Source organism: Podarcis muralis, chromosome 8 (genome assembly GCF_964188315.1).
Source record: "Podarcis muralis chromosome 8, rPodMur119.hap1.1, whole genome shotgun sequence".
Classification (NCBI taxonomy): domain Eukaryota; kingdom Metazoa; phylum Chordata; class Lepidosauria; order Squamata; family Lacertidae; genus Podarcis; species Podarcis muralis.
In genome coordinates, this window is record NC_135662.1 from 26,747,039 (window position 1) to 26,772,208 (window position 25,170).

General features: G+C 42.2%; 1 protein-coding gene across 6 annotated transcripts in view; it reads right to left on the reverse strand.

Moving 5' to 3' along the window:
- Positions 1-326: 326 nt before the first annotated feature.
- The window catches only part of SLC26A7 (solute carrier family 26 member 7), a 74,083-nt gene continuing 49,239 nt past the window's right edge, over positions 327-25,170 (reverse strand). For all 6 annotated transcript variants that reach the window (XM_077932858.1, XM_077932860.1, XM_077932859.1 and 3 more), the window contains 10 exons: positions 22,488-22,565; positions 21,666-21,761; positions 18,220-18,326; positions 17,154-17,220; positions 16,221-16,361; positions 13,146-13,194; positions 8,170-8,273; positions 5,138-5,192; positions 4,937-5,040; positions 327-741 (listed from right to left, as the gene is read on the reverse strand). In XM_077932858.1, coding sequence (XP_077788984.1) covers positions 706-741; positions 4,937-5,040; positions 5,138-5,192; positions 8,170-8,273; positions 13,146-13,194; positions 16,221-16,361; positions 17,154-17,220; positions 18,220-18,326; positions 21,666-21,761; positions 22,488-22,565 — 837 coding nt within the window. In that variant the 3' untranslated portion in view covers positions 327-705. The remainder of the gene's footprint in view (positions 742-4,936; positions 5,041-5,137; positions 5,193-8,169; positions 8,274-13,145; positions 13,195-16,220; positions 16,362-17,153; positions 17,221-18,219; positions 18,327-21,665; positions 21,762-22,487; positions 22,566-25,170) is intronic.

The following is a 25,170-nucleotide window of genomic DNA, read 5'->3' on the forward strand; positions in this document are numbered from 1 at the left end:
CCATTCTACTTAATTCAATGGAGCTGTCAGCATAGGTCAAACCTGAGAATTTTACAACAAATGCTAAACCTTTTCACGCCGGAAGGGAAAGCAGGGGCTATGTTCATAACCGGAAATATGTTTTTAAAATTCATGAGAAGATACATATGGCAGTGTAGAACATAAGTAACACTCAAAATAGCCAGTGACCTTGGTGGTTTTGATAGAATATGAAAGGGGCATGGTGGGATTGCTCTAATGGGTGACCTGCGTATTTAAGAAGAAATAATCTGGACATCACAGTTTGTGTGTAGATCCTTGGGATTAGATACCAGCGACTGCAGTACAAAATTCAGTAAGGTTGTATTCTCTTGTGCACAAAATGATACAACTAAGTTACAATAGGACAGAGTTAAAAACAATATAAACTAATGAAATGTCCTAAATTGCTTTCTAATTATTATTATTTATCTAAATGCATACAAAAATATGTAGCAATCAAATAACAATTTTATTTTTTATTTTTTTAAAAAAACTGTCATTGCTGGTAACTCAAAGAGATACCTCCAGGAACGTTTTGACAGTAAACACTGTTGATGTTGGATTTGTTAAATAGACTTGGCATACAATTATCACCATCAAAATCCCATGTTTGAAGATCTGACGAAACACCAGCAAAGTTCTTTCTGTAGGTAAGCGGTTCAATATATCTATATCAGGTCAGCTTCAGACCTCAGTGTGTTCATTAAGCTTGCAGAAATTCTAAAATTGAAAGAAGAAGGAGATTTCACCCTACAGCTAAAGTTTTCTAGAATGCATTAGCATGTAAGTCATTAACAATCCAGGCATTTAACAATGAAAATAGACCCAGGGTGGGGAAAATAGACCCAGGGTGTGAATAACTGTATTGTATCAGCATTTCCAGAAGCGGTACATGAGTCTACCACATTTGCAAAGATATCATGATGTGGTCCCTATACAAAATGTCATTAGTATGATACATAATGTTAAAGAGAAGATCTGGACAGAACTGGAATTTGAGAGACCTGTGCAATACAGAATACCAGGCATTTAATAATAATAATAATAATAATAATAATAATAATAATAATAATAATAATAATAATTTATTATTTATACCCCGCCCATCTGGCTGGGCTTCCCCAGCCACTCTGGGCGGCTTCCAAAAAATAATAAAATACTGTAATACATCAAACATTAAAAGCTTCCCTAAACAGGGCTGCCTTCAGATGTCTTCTAAAAGTCTGGTAGCTGTTGTTCTCTTTGACATCTGGTGGGAGGGTGTTCCACAGGGAGGGCACCACTACAGAGAAGGCCCTCTGCCTGGTTCCCTATAACTTGGCTTCTCGTAGTGAGGGAAGGCCCTCGGTGCTGGACCTCAGTGTCCGGGTAGAACGATGGGGTTGGAGACGCTCCTTCAGATATAGTGGACCAAGGCCGTTTAAGGCTTTAAAGGTCAGCACCAACACTTTGAATTGTGCTCGGAAATGTACTGGGAGCCAATGGTCTCTGCAGCTGCTCCCAGTCACCAGTCTAGCTGGATTAGTTGTAGTTTCTGCGTCACCTTCAAAGGTACCCCCATGTAGAGCGCATTGCAGTAGTCCCATTCTTGATTCATATCTGAACTATCTTAGAAATGATAACAAACCCATTTGCAAAAGCGGAATTAAAGATCTGGCAATCCTAGATGTAGAAATTAACACCCCCTTATCACTATCGATTCCCTTCACATTGCATCACAATTCCCATCCTTTTACAAACCTGATAGAAAACTGATTGGTATGAAAGGAAAGGAAAAGGCTTGTACTGCTTGATTCACTTTTATGAAAATGACACTTCTCTCACAGCAGGACAGATCATGGAAAGAATGGAGGGATGCTGGCTGAATTGGCTATCAGTTGATGCATTGTGTCTCAAACTCAACAGTTAAATCTCAAGCAAATTAGAACAATGACACCATTTGAACGAATGATTCTGAACATCCAAAAAAATGCTATCAATTTTATATAAAATACTCACTGATCTAGCCATTGGACTATTAACTTGGTTATTAAACAAAATTGGGAAATGGACCTAGCCATAGCAATTGAAGCAGCATATTGGAACAATCTGTGGACAATTAACTCTCTAAAATCAACATCAACCCACATCAGAGAAAACTATTTTAAGTTAATACATATGTGGCATTTAACACATGTAAGAATCAGCTATATAGATAAAGCATCCACTTTGGCACATGGGAGAAGCACATATCCTGCTGTTCTAAGAAGGTTATCGTAGTATAACACAGGCACCAAAATTCACAAGGCCGCCACTGCTAGTAATGCAAACCTGGCGTTTCATGGGAGTGTTATGTTGAGAGGTAATGACTTCTTAGCTTCGTGGAGAAGGACTCGTTTGTCTCACAGAATCCACGTTAAACACACTAGCACACATTAAACGTCCAGATGGTGTCAGACTTGCACTTCCCACCAACCCCCTGCCAGCACAGCCAGTTGTGAGGAATTATGGGAGTTGTAGTCCAACAACTTCTGGTGGGTACTATGCTGGCCACCCCAGCATTAACGCTGTCATTTGCCAGAGTTTATATTTGCCCAAGGATTCTGTGTACTGGCACTGTGTCTGCTCACTAGGCTAGGTCTCAAACCTTAGCTTGAGATCTGGAATCCCTGACAATAATGCAGCAGTTTGGATTGCAGGGGCTAATCTGGATGGAGTGCCGAACCCAAGGACTGAGGGCATGTTGGCTAGTTCCAGCACTAGGATAGAAAGAACCTGCTGCACCACTATTTGATATTTCCTTTGATACTAAGGGAAGCTTCAGAAAATTCGTTTTTTACCCAATGAGTCATGATCTCTAGGGCCACCAAGTGAGAGGAAGCCACTGCAAACAGGTGGTCTGAAACCAAGCCGAGTGTCAGCACTTGCATGGAGGAGCCAATGGGCTTGGAGAGTCCACCACTGCTGACATTGGCTTCCTTATACTTAATTTGTTTTTGCTTAAAATGCTTTTTCTTTTCTTTTTTACAGCACTCTGAAAAGAAGTCCAAAGGCCATCTAGAAATTAAGATAGTGGCGATAGCTACAGCCATTTCCCCCAGCATTTGTTCTCAGCCCAGGGCTGTGTGATACCATCCAATATTTCCTGCTCTTTGGTGCAACCTGGCAAGTTTGTGAATGGGGGGAGCCCATCAGGGTGGGACTGAGGGGAGCATCTTGCCCAAGGCACCTTCAAACCTGGCCAACACACTCTGGGCAAAGCTGCGAGTTGTTTGTTTACTGAAGCCAAGGTGAAGGAGGAACTCTGTGTGTGTGGAACCTACTTGCACACTTTAACTACAACAGCTGTGGGGGGGGGGGAAATCCCCCCCCCAACACAACTTGCTTGTCCCATAAATATGTAAAAACTAAATCAAAGAGTGCATAAGTTTCAAATAGCTAAAATACTGCATTTCCCCTGTTCAGCATTTTGCTCGGCAAACACCGCCAGTTTTCCTTAGTTTTTAGTCAATCAGCCTAAAGCAATGTTGGAAGAAAAGGAGGAAGAAGACTTTTCTAATTGAATTAGTAGAATGTGCCTATTCACGGTAATAGGGGAGGGGAGGGCGAAGAAACAGAAAACAACAGCTTATTGACTAGTTTTAACTTTAATCTGTCTTGGAGGGGACTCTGTCTTGGACCCCGGCCAATGCTGTAGTCATGCATAAAACAATGGAAAGCCAAAACTCCATGCGCTGCCTGAACATTTGGTTTAATAACAGTTACAGTGTAGAGTCTTGCATGAGTTTACGCTATAAGCGAGTCTGCGCCCGTTGAAACCAGAAATGTGGAAACAGAGTTTATATAATAACGTTGGTTCCAATCCAAATGCCCCTGAGCTGTGTCGTATAATATCGCCTTAACAGAGGCTGCAAGGGTGAGGCTGGACTTAGGCAGGTGTAGGCAGCCATGAATGAATGCAAGCAGGAATGGACAATCACACCGCAGTAGACGGCCCTCACTGCCGCTGTATATTGTTGCTTCCAACTACCTGCTGTTCCTGTTGTTGCACACACACATGTGCATGCGCTGATTTTTAAAATGAAATGGCTACTATATGTTAAACGGGGAGGTCAAGGGGCTATTTAGCTTAGAAAAAGAAGAAAGGAACATAGGAAGCTGCCTTATACTAAATCAAACCACTGGCCCATGTAGCTCAGTATTGTCCACCCTGAGTGACAGCAGCTTTCTAGGATTTCAGGCACGGGACATTTCAAGACCCACCTGGAGATGCCAGGAATTGAAAGTGGGACTTTCTGCATTCAAAGCAGATGCTCTACCATTGAGCTAAGTCCCTTCTCATATATCTTTATGGCTGAGGGGGCATGCTATAGGGTAGGAGTAGTCAACGTGGCACCCTCCAGGTGCTTGTGAACTATATCTCCCATCAGCCACAATCAGTATTGTCAGAGATCGTGGGAATTGTAGTCCAGAACCATATAGAGGGCACCACTTTATAACCCTATATCAAACTAAGAGTGCCATGGACAGAGTAAATAGGAAAAGCATGACTCACCTCTTTCAAGGCATAAGATCTCAGGTCAGCCAGTGAAATTAGCAGGTAAGAAAAACAAAAGGAAATACTTTATGACATAGCCCATAATTCACCTATGAACGTCATTGCTGCTGGTTACTGTGACTGGCTTTTTAAAAAAAAAAGATGCAAAGAGGAATAATATCCACTGGGGTAGTGAACAGCAAGTGCCAGAAATGCAGAAAAAGTACCCCTCCTGACTGCTGGATGCTGAAGATGAACAAGGTACAGAGATAACCATCTCACCCTGTTTGTGAATTTCCCACAGACATTTGATTGGCCACTTTGCAGAGGGAACTTGAGTGAGGTAGAAAATCATGATAGCTCTCTTATCGGCTTCTGTTCTCGTGCAGTGAGACTCACCTTGTTCAACTGAATGGCACCAACAGCTGATGACACCGATTCAAAGAAGATGGCATTCTCAGATTCCAGCTTTCCGCTGAGCTTCAACGCCTTTATCAAGGAAGCTGTAGTAAGACAGGAATGTGCACACTTTAAAAGAGAGGAACGACACCCGGGAAAGTTAATTTGTAAAATTTATGCTCACCAAAAACTGATACTTGCCTTTGCAATTTGCCAGCAAAACATCAATGTTTCTTTTTTTAGATTCCGTGTAGATCTAAAAGAATCCAAATATTTAAACCACCTTACTAAAGATGCTGAAGTATCACATTCAGATGAAACGATGCTCTCCCTCCTCCTTCTGTTTTAGATTTTGACACCTGGTTGTTGTTGCTTTCATTATTTCATATAAATGAATTTAACACAAATTAGCAAGGCCCACTTTCAGCTCAGGAAAGATGTCACTCAGTAAGAAACAGGTAGGGTGCATACACCCCATATATTTAAAACATGTTTAAAGCACATTCCCCTCCAAATAATTTGGGAATTGTGATTTATCCCTCACAGAGCTATGGTTCTCAGTACCCATAACAAGCTGCAGTTCCCAGGATTCTTGGGGGGGGGGGTTGCTTTAAATGAATTGTGTGTGCCCAGCCTAAGTAATATTTAGCAAAAAAATATACATGCTGAATTGCAAGTGTCCAGCAGAGGGAACTGTTCCATAATATAAACATCCCCCTAAAAGCTAAAATCCATTAAGGTTTTGTGGTATGGAATGGTAAGCCTCAATGCCACATTGTAAGGACAAACACTGCTGTGATGCAGGAGGATTCTGCTTAAGTTCCATCTAGTCCAGTATTATGTCCCCCTCAAAGACTGGCCAGTTGCCTCCAGGAAGGCCACAAGCATGGCAAGAAGGCAAGAGCCCGTCCCTGCTGCCGTCCCTGCAACTGGTCTGAGCTTATGTTGACCAATGATGCAATGCAAAGAGAGCACAGACCAAATTGTATATTTGATACATCTCCTGCCCTCTTCCCTTAGACCATGACACATGCAGCACATGGCAAGCTCACATGCACTTTGCTATGTCACGTGGATAAAGGGTCCTAACAGTAACACTGTGGCTTCATCGTATCTTTCCTTAAAACGTAATGCAAATATTAAACCTATGTTGGTCACAACATCAGTACGGTTTTTAAGCGGTGAATGTACCGTGGTCCAAGTTTGCATTCATTCCTAAAGCAAGTGCCTATTTTCCAACTGGCATGTAGCAGCTAGAGATTAAGGTTTCTAAAACCCTTTAGTGCCACTGGATCTCAAAGAAGCAGCTTGTGGTCTTTGCCCCTCCGTGAAGCCCTAATACAAAAGAAGCATATGGCATCTGCTTTCTTCTAACTAATCTTAAAAAGCAATGTGAAATTATCTATTTGATCCAGGACTAAAGGCATGTGATGTTATTCATGTGGTTTGAGTGTAATATTTTTCTTTCACAAATAGCCAACACACACACACACACACACAACTAAGCAGGACTGGAGGTGTCAGGGGATGTTTAAATATTTTGCCCCGTTTGATTCCTATCTGGATAGATCTAACCCGGTGTCTATTTGCACAGGGGGCTTTTTTCCATGCGCATAGCAGTCACAGGGGGATATCTGGATTGGGAACAAAGGAGCAAACGTCTAAAGTCCCTCTCCCCTCCCAATCCAGCTCGCCTCCCCCCACTCCCTGGCTGTTGTGAAAGAAAAATGGAATAGTTCCAGTGGGATAATACTTCAAAGGAGATTGGCAAGTGGGTGATGCCACCTATTTGTCCAAGTTGGCCCGCTGGGGTGGGGGGAGATAAAGATCTGTCCCAATGGGCCAAAAAGGTTCCCCACCCCAGCTTAAGGGCAAATCCTGCCAGTCCTACCTAGTCAATGATTTCTATTAAGTTTGATGAGTGCAATGTTCACAAAAGCAATGTCCAGTCACATATGCTGTGACTGATCTGGTCCTCTGATCCTTTTCTCTCTTGTGATAATACCTTCATGTTTGACTCATGACTTCTGAACACTTGTTTTGCTACTCCGTAAAGTATCCAATTGTTAACAGAGAAGGACAGCCAAAGGCTTTGGATAGGGGAAGGAGGGTCAGTTTCTGGGAAAAGGTGAAAAAAGAAGCAATCTGCATTTGGTCAAAAGGGGGGGGGGGGACTTGTCTGAGAGGAAACTTCCTAGAAAAAAAGGGACAACTAGAAAGTGAACATAGGACCCTATAGGAAAAGATACGGGAGGCAAATAGTTTCCAAGCTGGGATCTGATTCCCACGTACATGTAGGTCAGTTAATTTCACAAGATGACTTACAGTTTGGCGATTACTCCATTGGCAAGTATTGTGCTTGAAGCGACAAAGGAGTGGAATTAGATGGCGATTGACCTCTGAGGGCTTATAACCCACATGCAAGTCATCACTTGATGCTGCAGCCATCAAGCGACAAGTGTGGATATATGAATTTGGTCTAAAAAAAAAATTTTTTTAAAAAGGAACAGCACAAAGATTCGTGCCCATTCTGCAACCATCAATGCATTCTGCATTGGACGGTTGTGATGTTCTTGAAGGAGGAATGAATGTTTAGGAGGCCTTCTGCTATCCTAGATTATGCCAGCAGTATACTTGTTGGAACGCGTAACTGGGAGTAGAATGAGTGGGAGATTCATCCACAGAGTACACACACAGGTAGGTGTATAGAATCATATAACTATAGTTGAAGGGATCCCCAAGGGCAATCCAGTCCAACCTTCTACAATGCAGGAATCACAGCTAAAGACCCCTCTGTTCAAACCTCTGTTCAAAAAATTCTGATGGAGAGTTCACCACCTTCCAAGATAGTCTACTCCTGAGTCACACAGCTCTTCCTAATGTTTTGTCGGAATCCCTTTCTTATAATTTGAATTCATTGGTTTGGGTCCTACCCTCTGGAGCAGCAGAAAACGACCTTGCTCCATCTTCCATGTGACAGCCCTTTAAGATGGCTATCATATCACCTTTGTTTTATCCTCTCCAGGCTAAACACACTCAACTTCCTCAATCCTTCCTCATAAAGCTTCTTGGTCTCCCTCCTCTGCACACAGTCCAGCTTGTCAATATCCTTCCTAAAAGTTCTACCTAGAATTGGGCACAGTACTCTTGGTGGGGGTCTGACCAAGGCAGAATACAGTGACACTATAGAATAGTGTGGATACAATAAAATGAACGTGGTGAATCATAAATACCTGAGTAAGCACAGAGATGCCAGTGTAGTCAAAGAAAGTCAGGCCACTGCAGTCAAGTATTAGGGAATGCCTTTCGCTGGGCCATTGCTGTAACGATGATTCACCTATACGGTTAGTTAAAAGGTCTGTTATTTATTTATTTTATTTGTGGGCTACAGACAGATGCAATATCAATCTGAAATAAGTGGGGATTTCTATGTGGAATCGTAGAATTGTAGAGTTGGGAAGCCCAGAGGTCATCTTGTTCAACCCCCCTGCAATGCAGGAATCACAACTAAAGAATCCCTGACAGATTGCTATCCGAGCTCTCCTGAAAAATCTCCACCAACTTCCAAGATAGTCCATTCCACTGTTGAAGAGCTCTTACTGTTAGAAAGTTCTTCCTAATGTTAGTCAGAACCTCCTTTCTTGTCATTGGAACCCACTGGTTCGGGTCCTAGCCTCTGGAGTAGTACCAGAAAACAAGCTTGCTCCATCTTCCATGTGACAACCCTTTAGGCAGTTGAAGATGGTTATCATATCACTTTTCAGTCTTCTCTTCTCCAGGCTCACCATACCCAACTCCCTCACGTGCTCTGTATGCTGAAGACCCCAGATTCAATCCCTAGCATCTCCAGGTAAGATGAAGAGGCTCCTGCCTGAAGTTCTGGAGAGTTACTGCCACTCCATGTTGACATGAATGAGCTAGATGCACTATTGGTCTGATCTGGGATGAGACACCTTCCTGTGTTCCTAGACATGACTGGAGAGAAGCTGAGAAGACCAGAAATGAAGCCCTGGTGGTTTGACAGTATATTTTATGGTTTCCGTTCTTTATCAGGTTCCCAGAGAGAGCTTTACGGAAAAGCCTTGCTAGTTCCTTAAAATAAATAATAATTCCACTTTTAGTGAAGTTCTTTAGCTTCCTTCAAAATCCCTCACAAGTTTTGCTCTGGAGGACCTCCTGCATTTTGATTCAATTTCTGTCGGCACTTGCCACCCAAATTTTCTATTAGGGGAACTGATGGCAAGTTTGAGCGCAACTGTCTCTTCATGGAACGTAAAGGAAACAGCTTCATAGATACTTTCCAATAGGCAAACTTAGAATCATAGAATCTTAAGAGCTGGAAGGGATTCAAGGGTCATCTAGTCCAACCCCCTGCAATGCAGGAATCTCGGCTAAAGCATCCACTTCACTAGGTAGTTGCTCAATTCAGTTAGCAGGTGGTTAACCACTAAGTATATTTAAACACTTGATGCTTCTCATAATAAAGTGAGTTTTCTAAACTATATATGCTGAAGTTACCGCTTCCAAAAATGTCCCATAGCAACCCCAAAGAAGCAGATTCACAGGCAGTGCTAAATAACCATCCCATGAGCACAAGGATTTCCACTTGCAAGGCAGAACTTCTCCCCTCTTCCTTCCTGCGGCACAAAGTTTGCCCCCTCCTCCAATCTGCTCCAGATGGTTGGGGAAAACCCCAGAAAATATTTAGGGGGTGTATGGTGGGGGGTCCTGCTGCAGAAGTCGAAATCCTTACACTGATAGGATAGTAACTTTGCACTGCCCGAGTTACAAACCACAGTATTTGCTTTCCACCCCATTACGGGGATCTGACCTACGGGACACAAGTATCATTTGCTTCCTTCTGTTAAATATTGAAAGAGAACTAACCTTCTAAGTTATAAACTACAAAGCACTAAACAAAAGGCTGGAGATACAAAATGAAGCGGTTTAAACTAAATAGTTTTGACAAAGAATATAAAGGGCTCAGAAATTCTTCAAGGGACTTAGGTGCTAACAATGTATGGATTTACATTGGCACTAAATCCTCTCAATGAGTAGCCAAAGATTTGGTGCTTTTTTTTCGTTTGCAGTTCTTGAGGTTTATTGGATTATTTAATTGTATATGCATAATGTTTTCCAAACAGAGCAAAAGAGAAATTAATATCAAAGAAAGTAAACTCCAGCCAGACAGTAACTAAAAATAGACTCAAGAGAGCTGCTAGGCCTTTAATGCAATCCTCTCCACAGCCCATACAAAAATGTCAAAGAGTAAAAGAAAATCTTTGCCCCAGAGAGATAATGAAAGATCAGGAATTATGGGAGAATACATCAAAAGCTTGGAAAATTCTCCAGTATTTGTTTTACCTTGTAGTTACTGATTTACCTGAATAGAAAAAAAAGACACTGCTGGCATTTCAGCGTCTCCAGGTGGTCACATTGCCCCATAATATACGGTACTTTTCCATGTATAAGACTGGATTTTTTTACTCTAAAATAATGTTCAAAATCTGGGCTGGTCTTATACATGGATGGTATATCCCCCCATTTTCTTAAATCGGAGTCCCAAAAAATAGGGGGCATCTTATACATGGGGGCAACTTAGGTGTATTAATAGGTTTTTTATATCATATAAAGTTCACAATGTTTGTATCTTACTTTGTCGTGAAACACAATCTTTGGACATGGAATTCAATGGGGAGTGAGTTAAAGGGTTCTTTTGTATTTAAAAAGCTCCTGCCCCCCACCTTAGCATCGCAATTAAATGAGAAAGTCAAGACATGGAACAAGAGATGGGGAAGAATTCGTTGAGTTTGCGTTTTAATGAAAACTACTTAATTTGCACTTTCCCCACATAATACGCAAGCTCAAATGCGGATACTTCTTGAACTTTTAAAATTCAGTTCTCCAACCAAATAATGTGTGCAGAAATGTGTATATAACATGCATATATGAGAAAAGATAACATTGTGTTTATCAGGTAAAAATGCATATAAAATGTAAACTGGGAGGATTGAGCTGTAAAATGAGAGTTTTTTTGTTTTTACAATCAAGTGGAATACACATTTTATAAAATAAACAAAATACTGATTAATTTAAGTGAAGCCTTTTTTAAAAGAAAGAAAGAAAGAAAGAAAGAAAGAAAGAAAGAAAGAAAGAAAGAAACAGAAAACTGATGCAGAATAGTGGAGACAAGAACATAAGACTATAAAAATGAGAAACTGAAACAGACAGGTTCTTCCAGGCCTAGTAAGAGACAGTCTGCTCTGCCAAGCTAAGGTTCCATTTGCACTATACATTTAAAGCAGTATACCAATTTAAACAGTCCTGGCTTCCCCCAAAGAATCCTGGGAACTATAGTTTGCTAAGGGTCCTGAGGGTTGTTAGAAGACACACACACCCTGGGGGGGGGGGCAACATAACATGCTGTTCTGAGTCTCTTGTCCAGAGGTGAAGGGGGATGGCAGTTGGAAGACCAGGACTCTGATTCCTGCATTGCAGAGGGTTGAACTAGATTACCCTTAGGTCCCTTCCAACTCTACAGTTCTGTGATTCCCCTCACAGAGCTGCCAGAGTGGGAACTGGAGCTCTGTAAGGAGAATGGGGGGGGGTCTCCTAAGATCTCTCAGTACAGTGGTACCTCGGGTTAAGAACTTAATTCGTTCTGGAGGTCCGTTCTTAACCTGAAATTGTTCTTAGCCTAAAGCACCACTTTAGCTAATGGGACCTCCTGCTGCTGCCACGCCACCAGAGCACGATTTCTGTTCTCATCCTGAAGCCAAGTTCTTAACCCATTAGCTATTTCTGGGTTAGCGGAGTTTGTAACCTGAAGCATATATAACCTGAAGCGTTTGTAACCCAAGGTACCACTGTACCTTTAACAAACTTTGCTTCCCAGGATTCGGGGGGGGGGGGGGACATGATTGTTAAAAGTAGCTAGATACTTTGAATGTATGGCATAGATGGGAGCTAAATGAGCTGGTTCAAGAAGAAGAAGAAGAAGAAGAAGAAGAAGAAGAAGAAGAAGAAGAAGAAGAAGAAGAAGAAAGAAGGAAGAAGAAGAAGAAGAAAGAAGAAGAAGAAGAAGAAGAAGAAGAAGAAGAAGAAGAAGAAGAAGAAGAAGAAGAAGAAGAAGAAGAAGAAGAAGAGTAGTCGTAGTAGTAGTAGTCGTAGTAGTTTGGATTTGATATCACGCTTTATCACTACCCGAAGGAGTCTCAAAGCGGCTAACATTCTCCTTTCCCTTCCTCCCCCACAACAAACACTCTGTGAGGTGAGTGGGGCTGAGAGACTTCAAAGAAATGTGACTAGCCCACATGTGGAGGAGCGGAGACCCAAACCCGGTTCACCAGATTACGAGTCTACCACTCTTAACCACTACACCATACTGGCTCTCACCATACTTGAGCTTCAGGAAAGCCATCTTCGACCCTGTTAACCACCCTTTGGCCAGTCAGGCATCAGGAAAGCTCTTCCCTTTCACCTCCTCGCTGGCAGCCATTTGTGTACATCCTACAGAACTCATGCCTGCCTGCCTCTAGCCTTCTGGGTGATTCTAAGTGACATCACATCATGCTCCTTGCCTGGACGTGTAAGCATCAGGCACATTCATGCTGCCTTCTCGGTTGCCATCTTTTAGGTCATGCACTCAAGAGAAGCCCTGCATGTAATGGAAAGCTCTTGCTTTGGTTTTGGGTACTGGGTCTTGCAGTCACAGCACACACAAACAGCTCTCTGCGACTGGCGTGTGGAAGATGGAGAACAAAGCCCTCAACGAAGGCACAACACCACAATTTGGAGCTTTTGTAGTGCAAAGGTGCAATGCCGACAGGCAAGTATATTCATTTGAACTTTAGATTCTAAAGCAATAAAGAACTGGGGGGGGGGCGGATATGACCCAATCATATAATTTTATGGTATTCCACTGATCTCCAAAGTGGTGCAAACCTGGAAATCTAGATCACCTATGTTTGGTAACTGTCCCACATGTTTATTTTACAACACATTTCGAACACCTAGTTAAATCAACACACTCATTCCAATACATTCACAATCTTCAGACCCTTCACCTCCTGCCATGTCAAAGGGAAGGTATGTGGGACAGTGAGATAAGTTTGATTCCTGATCAAACTTTAACTGACATGTGTCCTGGAATATGATGGGGGTAATTTAAAGGCCCGTCAAGTGTTTATGTCTTAAATGATAAACTCACCATGGCAATTTCCATTGGATAATGGGCTGAGCAATGTGTTCTGTTCATACTGTAAGAAATAGAAAAAGGAAGAGATGAGAGAAAGGAAAGAACTGTCCCTTGTTTTGCTGCCTTAAAAGTTTTGCAAACTCAGTACTTCTTCGTGAGGCAACTACAACCCAGCCTCAGTAGTAATAACACCCTCACTTTAAAAGGGGTGTGATGTAAATTAAACAATAAATAAATATTGTTTATTACAGTACATTTATACTCAAACTCTCCATTAAAAATGCCCAAGGTGGCTAACAGTAACACCCACAATAGAAAATAGCTAAACCATATTTTTTATATATATATAAAAAAAAACATACATAGCATTACAATAAACCTAGGGCCCTAAATTTGCCTCAAACTACAGAGGGAGAGGCTCAAGCACATGAGGGGAAGGCAAAGGGAGAGAAGAGGGTACATGAGCTCAGAAGGTGTTTGAGCTGAGGACACGTTTATTGTACTGCCATAGCATGGTTTGGATAGCAATGACTCAACAGAATAGCAAGATGGGGGAAAGTGCAGCGGCGGCGGCAGCAGCAGCATATATACTAAAGCCATGTTATATGAGCCATAAAATAACTTTGGTCAGCTTCATTTATGCATATATTTGCCTCTGTAACTTAAGAACATTAAGAATGCTGCTGGGATAGACTTAAGATCCTGGTCCTGAATCCTATTTCCCATAATGGCCAGTTAGATGCTGTCAGAAAGCCCAGAACCCAGGCATAAAGGCAATATCTTTTTCTCTGAATACAGCTTCTGAACATGGAAGCTCTATTTATCCACAATTGCTAATATCCATCGATAGATCTCTCTTCCATGAATTTGGCTAATCCTTTTCTATGCTCACTGAATTGACACCCCCCCCACACACACACAAAAGCCCACATCACACTTGTAGAATCCTTCATTTACTGCGCACAACTCATTTTCTATTTGTGTTTGGCTTCAGTAGCAAGCAGTGTGTCTATGTGTGCGTGTCGAGCAGCAGAGCTACCTGGCTTAACTAGTTGGCACACGGTCTACCCTGGATCCAAGCACTGGCTTTTGGATTGCTGCCTCCGACTAGGTCACTGTTTTCTTAGGCATGCTTTGAGTCATGCTCCTAGGTTTCTAATCTGGATCGACTCCATAGCTTCGAATGCTGATTTGGTGGAGGAGCAGGGGAAATGGCCAGGCACGCAGTATTCATATAAACAAAGTCTTTGTTAAGAGTGATGGATGGACCACTGTTCTGAAAAATTAAGCTTTTGCTTTCTCAATCATATCTAACCAAAATCAACAGAAGGACTCCACCACTGTAGCGCTGGAAATTGGCTTCTGTGTTGCCATATCACACAACCTTACTAAGCGGGAAGGGGGAATAAATAATGTTGTGCTTTCTATTCCTTCAACTATGGGAGGTCCCAGTGTAGCTTTGCACGGTCAGTTTGCTTGAGAGAAGTGGGAGTCCTGGAGATGTCTGGTGGTTCTGTAATATCCAGTATTGGCTTGCAAGACTCATCAGAGCAATCCAAGGAGGGAAATCAATCATTACCAGAAACATTCAGGAGCTTGCGAGAGAGGCAGAGGCTGTCTCATTCAGCACCATATTAGCTAGGAACCCCAGGTGCAGAATGCTGACATTGGTGGGGGCTACCAGTCAGCCAGCAACCATACACTTGCATCTAGGTGACTGACACACCTCCTGCCTTCGTTACTTAGTTTGTCAAAACAAAAAGTATGTTTAGAAATGCACGCAGCAGCGTTCACTGAATATGTAAAAAATAATTTAATCCTAAGAACACTGCCGGTTACGTCTCGTGTTTTTATTGAGTATGCTTTACATGACCATGGGCTTGTTTGTTGTTGTTTTTCTTTGATCATCCATGCACAGTCAGCATTCATGGTAAGCAGCCATGCCACTAAAGGGATGCTCTGAAGATCAAGACAAAGTGGCCACTATTAATAATCCTGAAATTTGCTGCTGCATATTTGCTGTAAGGTTCCTCCATCCAGCCAATACTGTATTGTCAACTTTGATGGACAGTAGCAAGGTAAGTGCTTTTTTTTCCAGTCAGAGCACACCAAAGTGTAGTTCTGGCCCCTCTCAGGTGGGTGTCATTGTGGGCTGGTGCTCCCGCCGCAAAACGAACATTTCAAGTCAAAACGGAAGCTGGCCAGCGTGTGAGAGTCTACACTTTTATTTAGATCTATGACTCTACTTGGCTACTAGCTGCTAGATGGCGGGGCCAAGTCCTCCTTCCTTTTCCTCAACCCGTCTCCTGTGTAGCTACAGCAGGCTTTAAGCTTTCAAACCAGCCTCCACCGTTGCACACATACATGTTTGTGTGAGGGCCCTTCTGACCTGCCCTAGCCATCTACCTGAAACTAAGAGGACGAGGGAGGCGGGGGCACATTTATTTGACCTGTACCAGAAACAGAGGAGACTCCCACACCAGTTAGGGAGACAGCTTGCCGTAGTTTTTAGACCTCCGTGGGTGGTGAATGCAGCTGTTGTCAAAAGTGGCATCTGTTCAGGACTGCCCTTAGTTGCCCAGTGACTTACTGTAACAACTTTGTGGTGAGTTCTGGAACCAATTTTTTTAGAAAAAAAGCACCAAGCAAGATCCAGATCCTGTTTTCCAGTTAAGAAATTTATGTCTCAAGCAACAAAAGGTTTTATTCTACTTATTTTAATTCTTTTGACTAGATTTGCCAGAGACCAAACCTGACAGCTCAGCAATAGAGAATGCCTGGAGAATGACCCAGGACCCAATCCTTGTATAAAGCCTATGAAGAGCCACTGACAGTCAGTGTAGACTGCTGAGTTAGATGTGCCAACAGTCTTACTGGGGATAAAGCAGCTATCTCTGTTCTAACGTGTGTTCTCTACCCCCGAGTCATTTCCTCTTGGCAACAACACAAAGTGCAATCACCATGCTTTGAATCTGCAGTACAGTTTGAATTTCCTCTCTGCAATACGAGCGGGTGGAATGAAAACGTGAACCGAAAGTACAGAAAGAAACACAAGCAACCCTCTCTCCATGATGAAGCATGCCTTACCTTGTTCATATCTTCAGGTAGCTGCTGTGCACACGTGCTTTCCTTCTGGATTATTTTTAGTATGTCCATGTGAAACTTCTTAGCGTTCAGAAAGACAAGTGGGTTATTCACCGAGACAATTTTTACTGCTTGTAAGGACTCCTTTGAATTAAAATTAAAAACCGATTAGCTAATATAGTAATGCTTGTTAACCAGCAGACATAGCGTTCTTTACAACAGACTAATGGAGTTGAACTTCCTGCTCAGTGCAATGCAAGATCTACAATGCAGCCACCCAGCCTCTAATAAAATACCTCGACCAAGAGAAAGTCTACTACATACCACCCCACAGGCAGTGTGCAGAAGTTTCTCCTCATGTTTAAGTGAACTCGGCTTTCCTGCAATTTTTCGCCTTTTGGTTCTCGTTCTGCCCGCTGGAGCAATATCTTCTTCATGGCAGTCCTTCAGATATCTGAAGACAGCCATGCCTCCCCTTAACCTTTCCTTCAGGTGAAACATACTCAGCTCTTTCAACCACTCCTCAAAAGACTTGGTTTCCAGGCTCCTCTGCAAAATCTGGTGGCACCAGCTGTCATCCCTCAGGCTGAGCCTTCTAGTAGGCCCCACAGTGGACAGGAAATAAATGTATGAAAACTGAGAAGTCTGAAATGTCTCCCAACATTTTTTTTAATGCCGCTTAAAGCATTCTGCGCCCTAGACTCCTGAATGCCAAGATGATGCCAGGTTCTCGTTAGGTTGTGTGCAACAAGAATAAGATCCCTCCCCGGCTGCTATAGGTACAAGCAGTCTCCACATACACTCTGAGGAAGGAAGTTGAAATGGACACATGTCCAGCAAGGACAAAGCACAGAGGAAGAGGAGGAGGACAGGGATTCCCCCATGCTGAAATATAACTCCCTTTGAATAAAGAGAGAATAAGAAGACTAGGCTTACAGAATCTGCTTCTGTTTTGAATCTGCATTCCACTTCTTTCATGTGTTTCAGGCTCAGAGTCGTTGCTCTATAACAGATATGTGAAAGCAGCATATATAAGACTGCACACTGTGACTGTAGATGCCAAAACAAGCTTTTGAAAAGCGAACATTTTCCAGGTGGTATCTGGCTATTCACATGTTCCAGATTCTGCAAATTACTTACTTCATACATTGGACAACCTGTGTTTGTTAATGGGTGCTAAAATAGAAAGGGTTCTATAGCTACTTGCTCTCCTACTTTTAAAAAAGTCAGGCTCAATCAGAGGCATAGTGTGAGGGGGCCCGGGGGGGGGGGGCATGGCCCCAGGTGCACATTTTTGAGCCCTGGCAGCTGAGGCGCGGCAGCAAGCAGGTTGGTCTAGTGGTCAGGTGGATGGAGGCAGCAGGTGAGCAGCCTGTTGGAGGCGGGTTCCATTCACCCTCCACATGCACTCCACACATGCCCTCCCCCAGTGTGAGCCCCCACCCCAGCTGCCCAGTTCACTGGGGGTGGAGGGTGCAACATTTGCCCCGCCCCGGGTGCTGGCAACCCTCGCTACGCCACTGGGCTCAATAGTTAAATTAACAGGATTCGTTCACCTATATGTAGACAAACAAAAAAGACATTGGACAGTTTTTCCAGACGCATTTGCAAGGCAGCATCAATGAGCAGAAGACAGGAATTAACCCATCCCCAACTACCAACTGGCTCCTGCTAACAACATCCTCAGACCCCATATTCATTTTACAATGGAAGCATAGGATTGGGAATCCTGTTTTCCCCTTACATCATGCTTATTTTAATCCTGAAATTGGTTGCATAGTCATAGCCTATACTATGAGCATTCTGTGACATGGGCTAGGAATGCGAACCTTCAACAGACTACAGTTCCCATGATTCCTTGGAGGTAGGAATGACAGCTGAACTGGCATATGACCTATGTAAGTTTGTAGTGTATTTTTGCCCTAAATGCAACAGGATGATATATTTCACTGTTGTGGATACAAAATTGTTTGCCTCTGAGAACACTGTAGGAATGTCTCACCTTGGGAAACGGAAAACCACTATAAGTATTGTGCAGACTACGCCGTACAGCAATCCCACATTAGCAGCAAAACAAATTGTAAATATGTACGTGCTAACCCATATACTCTGTAAGGAAAAGAACAGAAGACAAAAAGGAATTAGTTATACAAACTTAGCAAAAATGTGTAGGGGAAGAAAAGTTATTAACCCTTTCCCTGCAAGCTGATTTTTGTCCAAAATATCCCTTCCCCAGAGGGATCACCGTATAATATTTTCTTTTTTGGGATAAATAAGTACACATTTATTGTAGCAGCCCTGGTGACACTACTGGGAGTCAGCATAGGCTTTTCCTAGGCCCTGGTCAAAGGCCTAGTCAAAGGCCTGGTCAAAGGCCTGGTCAAAGGTAAAGAAACATTCAGAACCAATATGACCACAGCAGTGGCAGGACAAGGAGGGGAGAGAAACAAAGAAAAGAAAATCAGTACCATGGACAGTTACAGATTTATCCTACCACATGCAGTGGTATTGTGCTTCCTGTATAACAAAAGTCATGCTTCTTGTATGATACAACATAAGTCAATCAATGCACACCTGTGAGTACACTTTGATAGCCCAAGAAGCCATGACTAATAAATGGTTGGATTTGGTACGCAATATAGCCTAAAAGATCTCAAGCCCTGACAACGAGCCTAGTGAGCTATTTTACATGTTGCTGTTTACAGAGGCTGTTATAGCATTGTGAGAGATCTGTGTATTTAAGTGCACTGGTGCAGTGTATGGAGATCATCATCAGTGGGAGTGACTTTTAAAAGATATAAAACACTTATCAAGATGGTGACACTAGATGGTAGGACTCCAAGCTTGGACATCTGCATCACACACACTTTTAAAGAGAAGTGTTATATTTTATTGATCACGTTTCTTTCTTAACATGCCTACAAGGATCACAGAGGTTCCCCATTTTATTCTTACAAAAAAAGCCTTTGATGTAGGTTGTGCCAAGAGATAGTGACTGATCTGAGATCACCCAGAAAGTTTCATGGTTGAAACTCTATCCCATGCTGTAACTACCACCTCACAAAGGATTTCTGCAAATATCTACAATCGGTAGCAGAGCAATCACGCTCAAGTCTATACACATATACAAACTTAAAAACCTAATCCAAAATTTGGTAATTTTATATTCAGCTTCAGTGAAAGCTAGCACTGAAATCTCATAACATTCTGATATCTCATTGACTTCTACTGGTTTGAACCAGAATAGTGAAGTGTGGAGGGGGCAAGGGGGAGAATGATTGCAAAAGGTTCCCTTTACAAAATTTGAAATTAAAATCTGTTCATCTTTGCATTTGTGTAAAAAGATCTGGTTGCTTCTTAATTTTACTGTCGTTCTCTTGCTTATTATTTTTAAGCACGGTCCAATGCTGAAGTTTTGCTCCTCCAAAAAAGTAAGATTTATAGTGCAAATTGAGAAGAGAACAACGAGTAAAATATTAAACCCAAACCAGCAAAATGCATATGTATGTACAGGGAAGAAAACAGAAGTGGGGGGGGGATTCAGGACTGGGGAGTTGATTTGTAAGAAGACTGATGAAAAGGTCTTTTTCATCTCTGTCATGTTGGTTGTAAAGAAAGCCAAAATGATGGAAAATTATCCCCTGATGACTAATTGGTACCTGGCTGAAGCAATTTGATTATTTCAAGTTCCTTCCATAGTGGTTGTGTTGCTACATAAATCATACCACAATTCACATCCCTTAGAACAAATTAGCCAAACTGAAATTACAATCTCGTCTGGAATGAAATGGTTTCTTTGTAATAGCATTGAAGCACACGGCCTGGGAAAACTGCTAGCTCAGCACTTGCTTTTGAAAACGATGACTCTGAATTCCAAGGAGAAGGCAAGGGGGAAAGAAAGAAAAGGGCAGGATAATGCTTTATACAAATCTTGAAGAGCAGGAAACAAAGTTAGGAGGTGAAGGGAATACTTTGGATCCAAGGAGAATTTTACCACCCAGACAAAGAAGATCTTCTCTCAACAATGAGTGTTGAATTCCAAAACATTTCTGGGAGAGCACTGTTCTCAAACAAAACCCCTAATTCTAAGAGGCCAATGATCTCACTTGCGTCGAAGTGCCCATCTGGCTGCAGCAACTACGGGCTTGATAGCTGCTACAGCCAGCCAAAGAGCTACCCACCTGCCTGCCTTCTTAGGGTCTACACTTCCTCTTGTCCCCTGCTGAGAAAGCAAGGATCTGAGCAGTTTTCTGCTTGTCCCGTGCTCTCTAGGCATGGGTCTGAGCGGTTTTCCATCTGCCCTGCCACTTTCCCTTGGAAAACCCACTCTTTACTCCAGAATCGGAGTGAACGTCAATCCATGGGAAACCCAACTGAGGTTTGCTCCGATTCAGCAGCAAAGAATGGGTTTTCCCAGGGGGAGGCCGTCCCAATGGGCAAAACAAGACCTGCTATAGCAGTGTCTCTATGTTGCTATAGAAGAAAAGTAAGCAAGTAGAGGTGGCAATAGCAGTGGCTGTAATAAGGCTCTCCAGACACCATAGCAACTATGACAGGCAAGTAGAGGTTTCTCAACACAGAAGGGCTAAACCGCAAGCTCCTTAGAACTGACGTATTTGCTTCTACATAATAAGATTTGGCATGTGACAAAGAATCATATGTAACTGTTTCTATTTCCTGAATTCATTCTTGTTCTATTGATGTTCCACTGAGAGTCCTATGGAGTTTTAAACATCCAACCTAGAATGCAATTGTAAGTATAAAACCAATATTTATTTCAAGAAGGCTCCTCCTTTGGCAATGGGACATCTTCACTTCAATCATAATACAAGGCACTAATGCCTGGGGAAGGCTGGCCAAGACAACCATATCCCCACCTGTCAGTTACCCTTTCAGAGGTTTGTTATGGCTCTCTGTCAGAACTCTTGTTAATAAGGACGTCAATATGCCACCCTGACACAGAGTGAAGCAGGTTTTCTTTTTATCTTCCAGCTTTTAAAGGAAAATCATAGACAGGAACAAAGTTCAGTAAAGACATTACAGAATATACAAAGAGTACTTTGGCAAAATATTTTTATAAAGACAAGTAAGGCAACTAATCAACACATCATCAGCTTGTCAAATAACACGTTTAACCATCACCCAACTTAATTATTTGTTCTAGGACCTTTCCTGTTCCTAGAACATCAAATGAGAAGGTGGATTCCTGAGAGCACATGACAGAGGAGAAAGGTGATTTGTTAGCAGGAAGAAAAGGGTAAGGGAAAGAAACAGTGGCAAAACTTTAATTCATATGTAAAAGAATGGACCTTCCTCTCAGTAAATTCCTACACAGTTGGCTGAGGGACAGCAACAAAAGGGAAGACTTGGTAGTGGAGGCATTTAGGACATTATCCCATACATTAAAAGGCCTGCAGAAGGGGAATCCTTAGATTCAATTTCACTTACCCAGTCTATTTTATCCACATTCCAATACTTTTTTAAGTCACGGAACTGCACCAGCATCCCCTTCAGCCCCACCACAATGATACTTGCTAGAACGCACTGCAATGAAAGAATCCTTTGTCAGAAAGTGAATTCAGCATGCAGGGAAATAGATTTCGGCAAGTTAATTGGCAAATTCCCAGGAAGCCTGAAGACACCTCTTCACTACAGTTATCAACACCTCCAAATATAAATAATGCCAAAGAGAAAATATCTTACACGTGCCTTTTGTGGATTCTGAAATTGCAATGCACAATACATTTGGGTGGTAACTAGAAGGATAAATTCAAACAGCCTTTGAAATACCAGGCATTTTTAAAATCCAAAAAATAATAACCAGGGACAAGAACAGGCTGTGAGTGAATATGCCACTTTCATTTCTTCAGACAGTAGAAAGGCCTCTTCCCTTGCGTGGAGGATAAGGGTTTTCCCCCTTACTCATGGGAAGAAGAGGGTAAATTATCCCCTAGCGCTGGTGCTAGAAGCCCTGGCTCCAGTCCTATGACCTAGTGCAAAATTATACACTAGGTGCAAAGATTCAAAACTTCTGCAATAAGTTCCATTGAAAACAGGCAACCCAGTTCATATCCAAGCAAAACAGAAAGAAAGACTCCCCACTCCCTATTTGTTCTTGGCACATGAAACTGGTGTGTTCTCTCCCTTCTATGAGAGCATTAATAATCATGGAATCATAATGAAAGGCGGTGCAGTCATTTTCAGAAAGAATAGTTTCATCTATGAAAATCATATGATCGCAAATAATAGTAATTAAAAAAAGAACTGTACCATGGGCAGCCAGTATAGCATTGGTCCTACTGCATAGATGACCACAAGCACCAATATGCAAGATATTAGGCAAGCCACCTAAAAACAATTGGAAAGGAGAAGCATAAATAATCACATTATTCAAATTCTAAAGCATGTCTCAAATGAAATGAAAGTGCTTGGTTTGCCGAAGTTGCTGAGCATAACAAAACACTGCAGACACATAAAAATTCTAGGAGCCAGGAAAGGGGATTTTGGCTCTCACATGGTCTGCAGATTGGAAGCATCTGAGTATAATTTAAGATTTGACCTGTTGTGGTTACCCTTAGCCCACCTAAAGAACAAATACATGTATCAAATACCAATATACACAATATACAAAAGGGGGGGGGGTTACTGTTTGATCCCAAATATGCAGGCAGAAACCACTGAGCTTCTGGAAAATGTACTTTTGTGCCTGTTTTCATTACACAATGGTTGCAATCTGAAGAAGTTCATCCACACCCAAGTCACGCTGATTTCAATGAGATTTAGGATGGGACTACGTGTCATCCGCATAACTGTTGGCTGGCAGCTTCTCCTAGGGAGGAACTGTGGCAAGGAAGTGGTAGCTGGGGAAATGTTTAGGCACTCTGTTCCATCACTTGTCTCTGCCCAAGTTCCTCTCAAACCTGATTGCTTTATTTATCCCAACTTTCCTCTAAGGATCTCAGAGTGGCATACATGGCTGGCTTCTCTTCACAACAATCCTATGAAACCAGTTTGGCTGAGAGCAACTGACAGAAGGTCACCCAGTCACTGGGAATTTGAACACAAGCCTCCAGCAGTGGAGAATAAGCAAGTAAGAATGGATTGCTGTCTCTTTCTGAATCTTTTGCATTTCATTAAGAAAGTTGCCCATGCAGTTTTTTCCCCCATTCTACATGGAGGGATCTCTAAGAAGCCTTTATTTTGTCCTCAAGGATCTGATACTGCAATTACACATTACGAAAGATGCAGGACTGACACTAAAAATAGCAGTGCTCCCAACTCTCCACCTCAATCTCTTACTTTTCTTGCATATAAATGCGAATGTGTGACACCACACCTCTAGTTTCTGCACTAATAAAGCAGCACAAGTGCAGAAAAACTTGAAACACGGTACCATTGTGTCATTCATTCTGTTTTACTGCACAACGGGAGGAAGAGAAGGAGAAGAGGTGCAGAGAAGCTACTTTCAGCAATAGCCACACATCTCTCATAAGACGTTGTTCCAGTCTAATGGTGAATTGCTGGAGGATTTGTTTGAGTGGAGACCAATTTGTAGGGAGTGATTGGATCTGTTTCTTAGCCATACCACGACCTGCATGATTTTTAAATATTCTCTATTTTGTACATATTACTCTCCTGATTGGACCTGTGATTCTTATTGGGTGGGAACTTTTTTTGCCTGTATTTGTTGCTTTGCTTTGCTTATTTTATGTCAGTCTGATGACTAGACTTGGTTTGAGATAGGCATGTAATAGATCAGTTTTGTTTCCCAAAACAAAGGACTGTTTGGTTTGTCAGGGACTTTTGTGTGTGTGTGTTTAGTGTCTGTGTCTAGCCTCTAAAATCACTATTGTCATTTGCTTTTGTCTCCGTTGATATTTTGTATGGATAGCTCCAGTGGTTGATCATACGCCCTTACGTATCAAAGCATTCGCTGGTCGGTACAAATGGGTAAGGGTTTTGGTTTGGTTTTCTTTGGCCTTCATCAAGAGAAGGAAGACATCAGCTGCTTGGGTCTAGAGATACTTTCCAAATGAGCACAGGCAGTGTCTCAGGAAAGGGCAAGTACTATTTCCCTTCCTCCACAGAACATGACAACCTCATTTCAGAAACTTCCAGTTTGGTAGTGTGGGCAGGCTGCTTTATCACCTTTTACTGCTGTTTGAAGGGATCACAGCACTTATTCCACACATGTTCTAACTGAATGGCTACTTTTTGCATTTCATTTTCGTCTGATGTCACTCCTTACAAATCCCATTATCCCCTATGTATCATACACCTGCAACTGAAGATTACACCATGCATCTGATGAAACGGACTCAAGTCCACAAAAGCTTATTCCATAATAAAAACGGTTAGGGTTTCAAAGCACCACAAGACTGTAGGCAGAGACAATCAATCCAATTGGAGGCAGGCTCTTACTGCCCAGCAGTTATTAGTCTGATTTTCTTAAGGTGAAACCAACACTCTGACTGTTAACCTTAAGGTTATATTTATATCTTTGCTAGGTATTGTAAGATAGTTTAAACATTACTCTTTTTTCCATTGGGAAATGTAGACCTATAGAAAAGAACATGTGCTAAAGGTAAGGTGAAGATCCCAGGTTCATCTGCTGGCATCTTCACTAAGAGGGTCAAAGGCAGAAGAGCTGGGAGAGACTTTTTGCCAGCAGACCTGCTGCTGGTTAGGGTAGGGCAGCCTTCCCCAGCCTGGTATCCCATAAACTCCCATCAGCCCATACCAGCACAGCCAATGATAAGAGATTATAGGAGCTGCAGTACAAAATATCTGGAGGCCATCAGGTAAGGGAAGGCTAGATAGCCCTATTGACCTAGACAGTCCATTGCATCAGTTCAGTGTAGGCAGCTCTTAATATATTTTCATTCTGGGATCATTGCCCCTGTATTTGATTGGTTAGTATTACTTTTCTGAAGCATCTTAGGAGAGTTAAGCT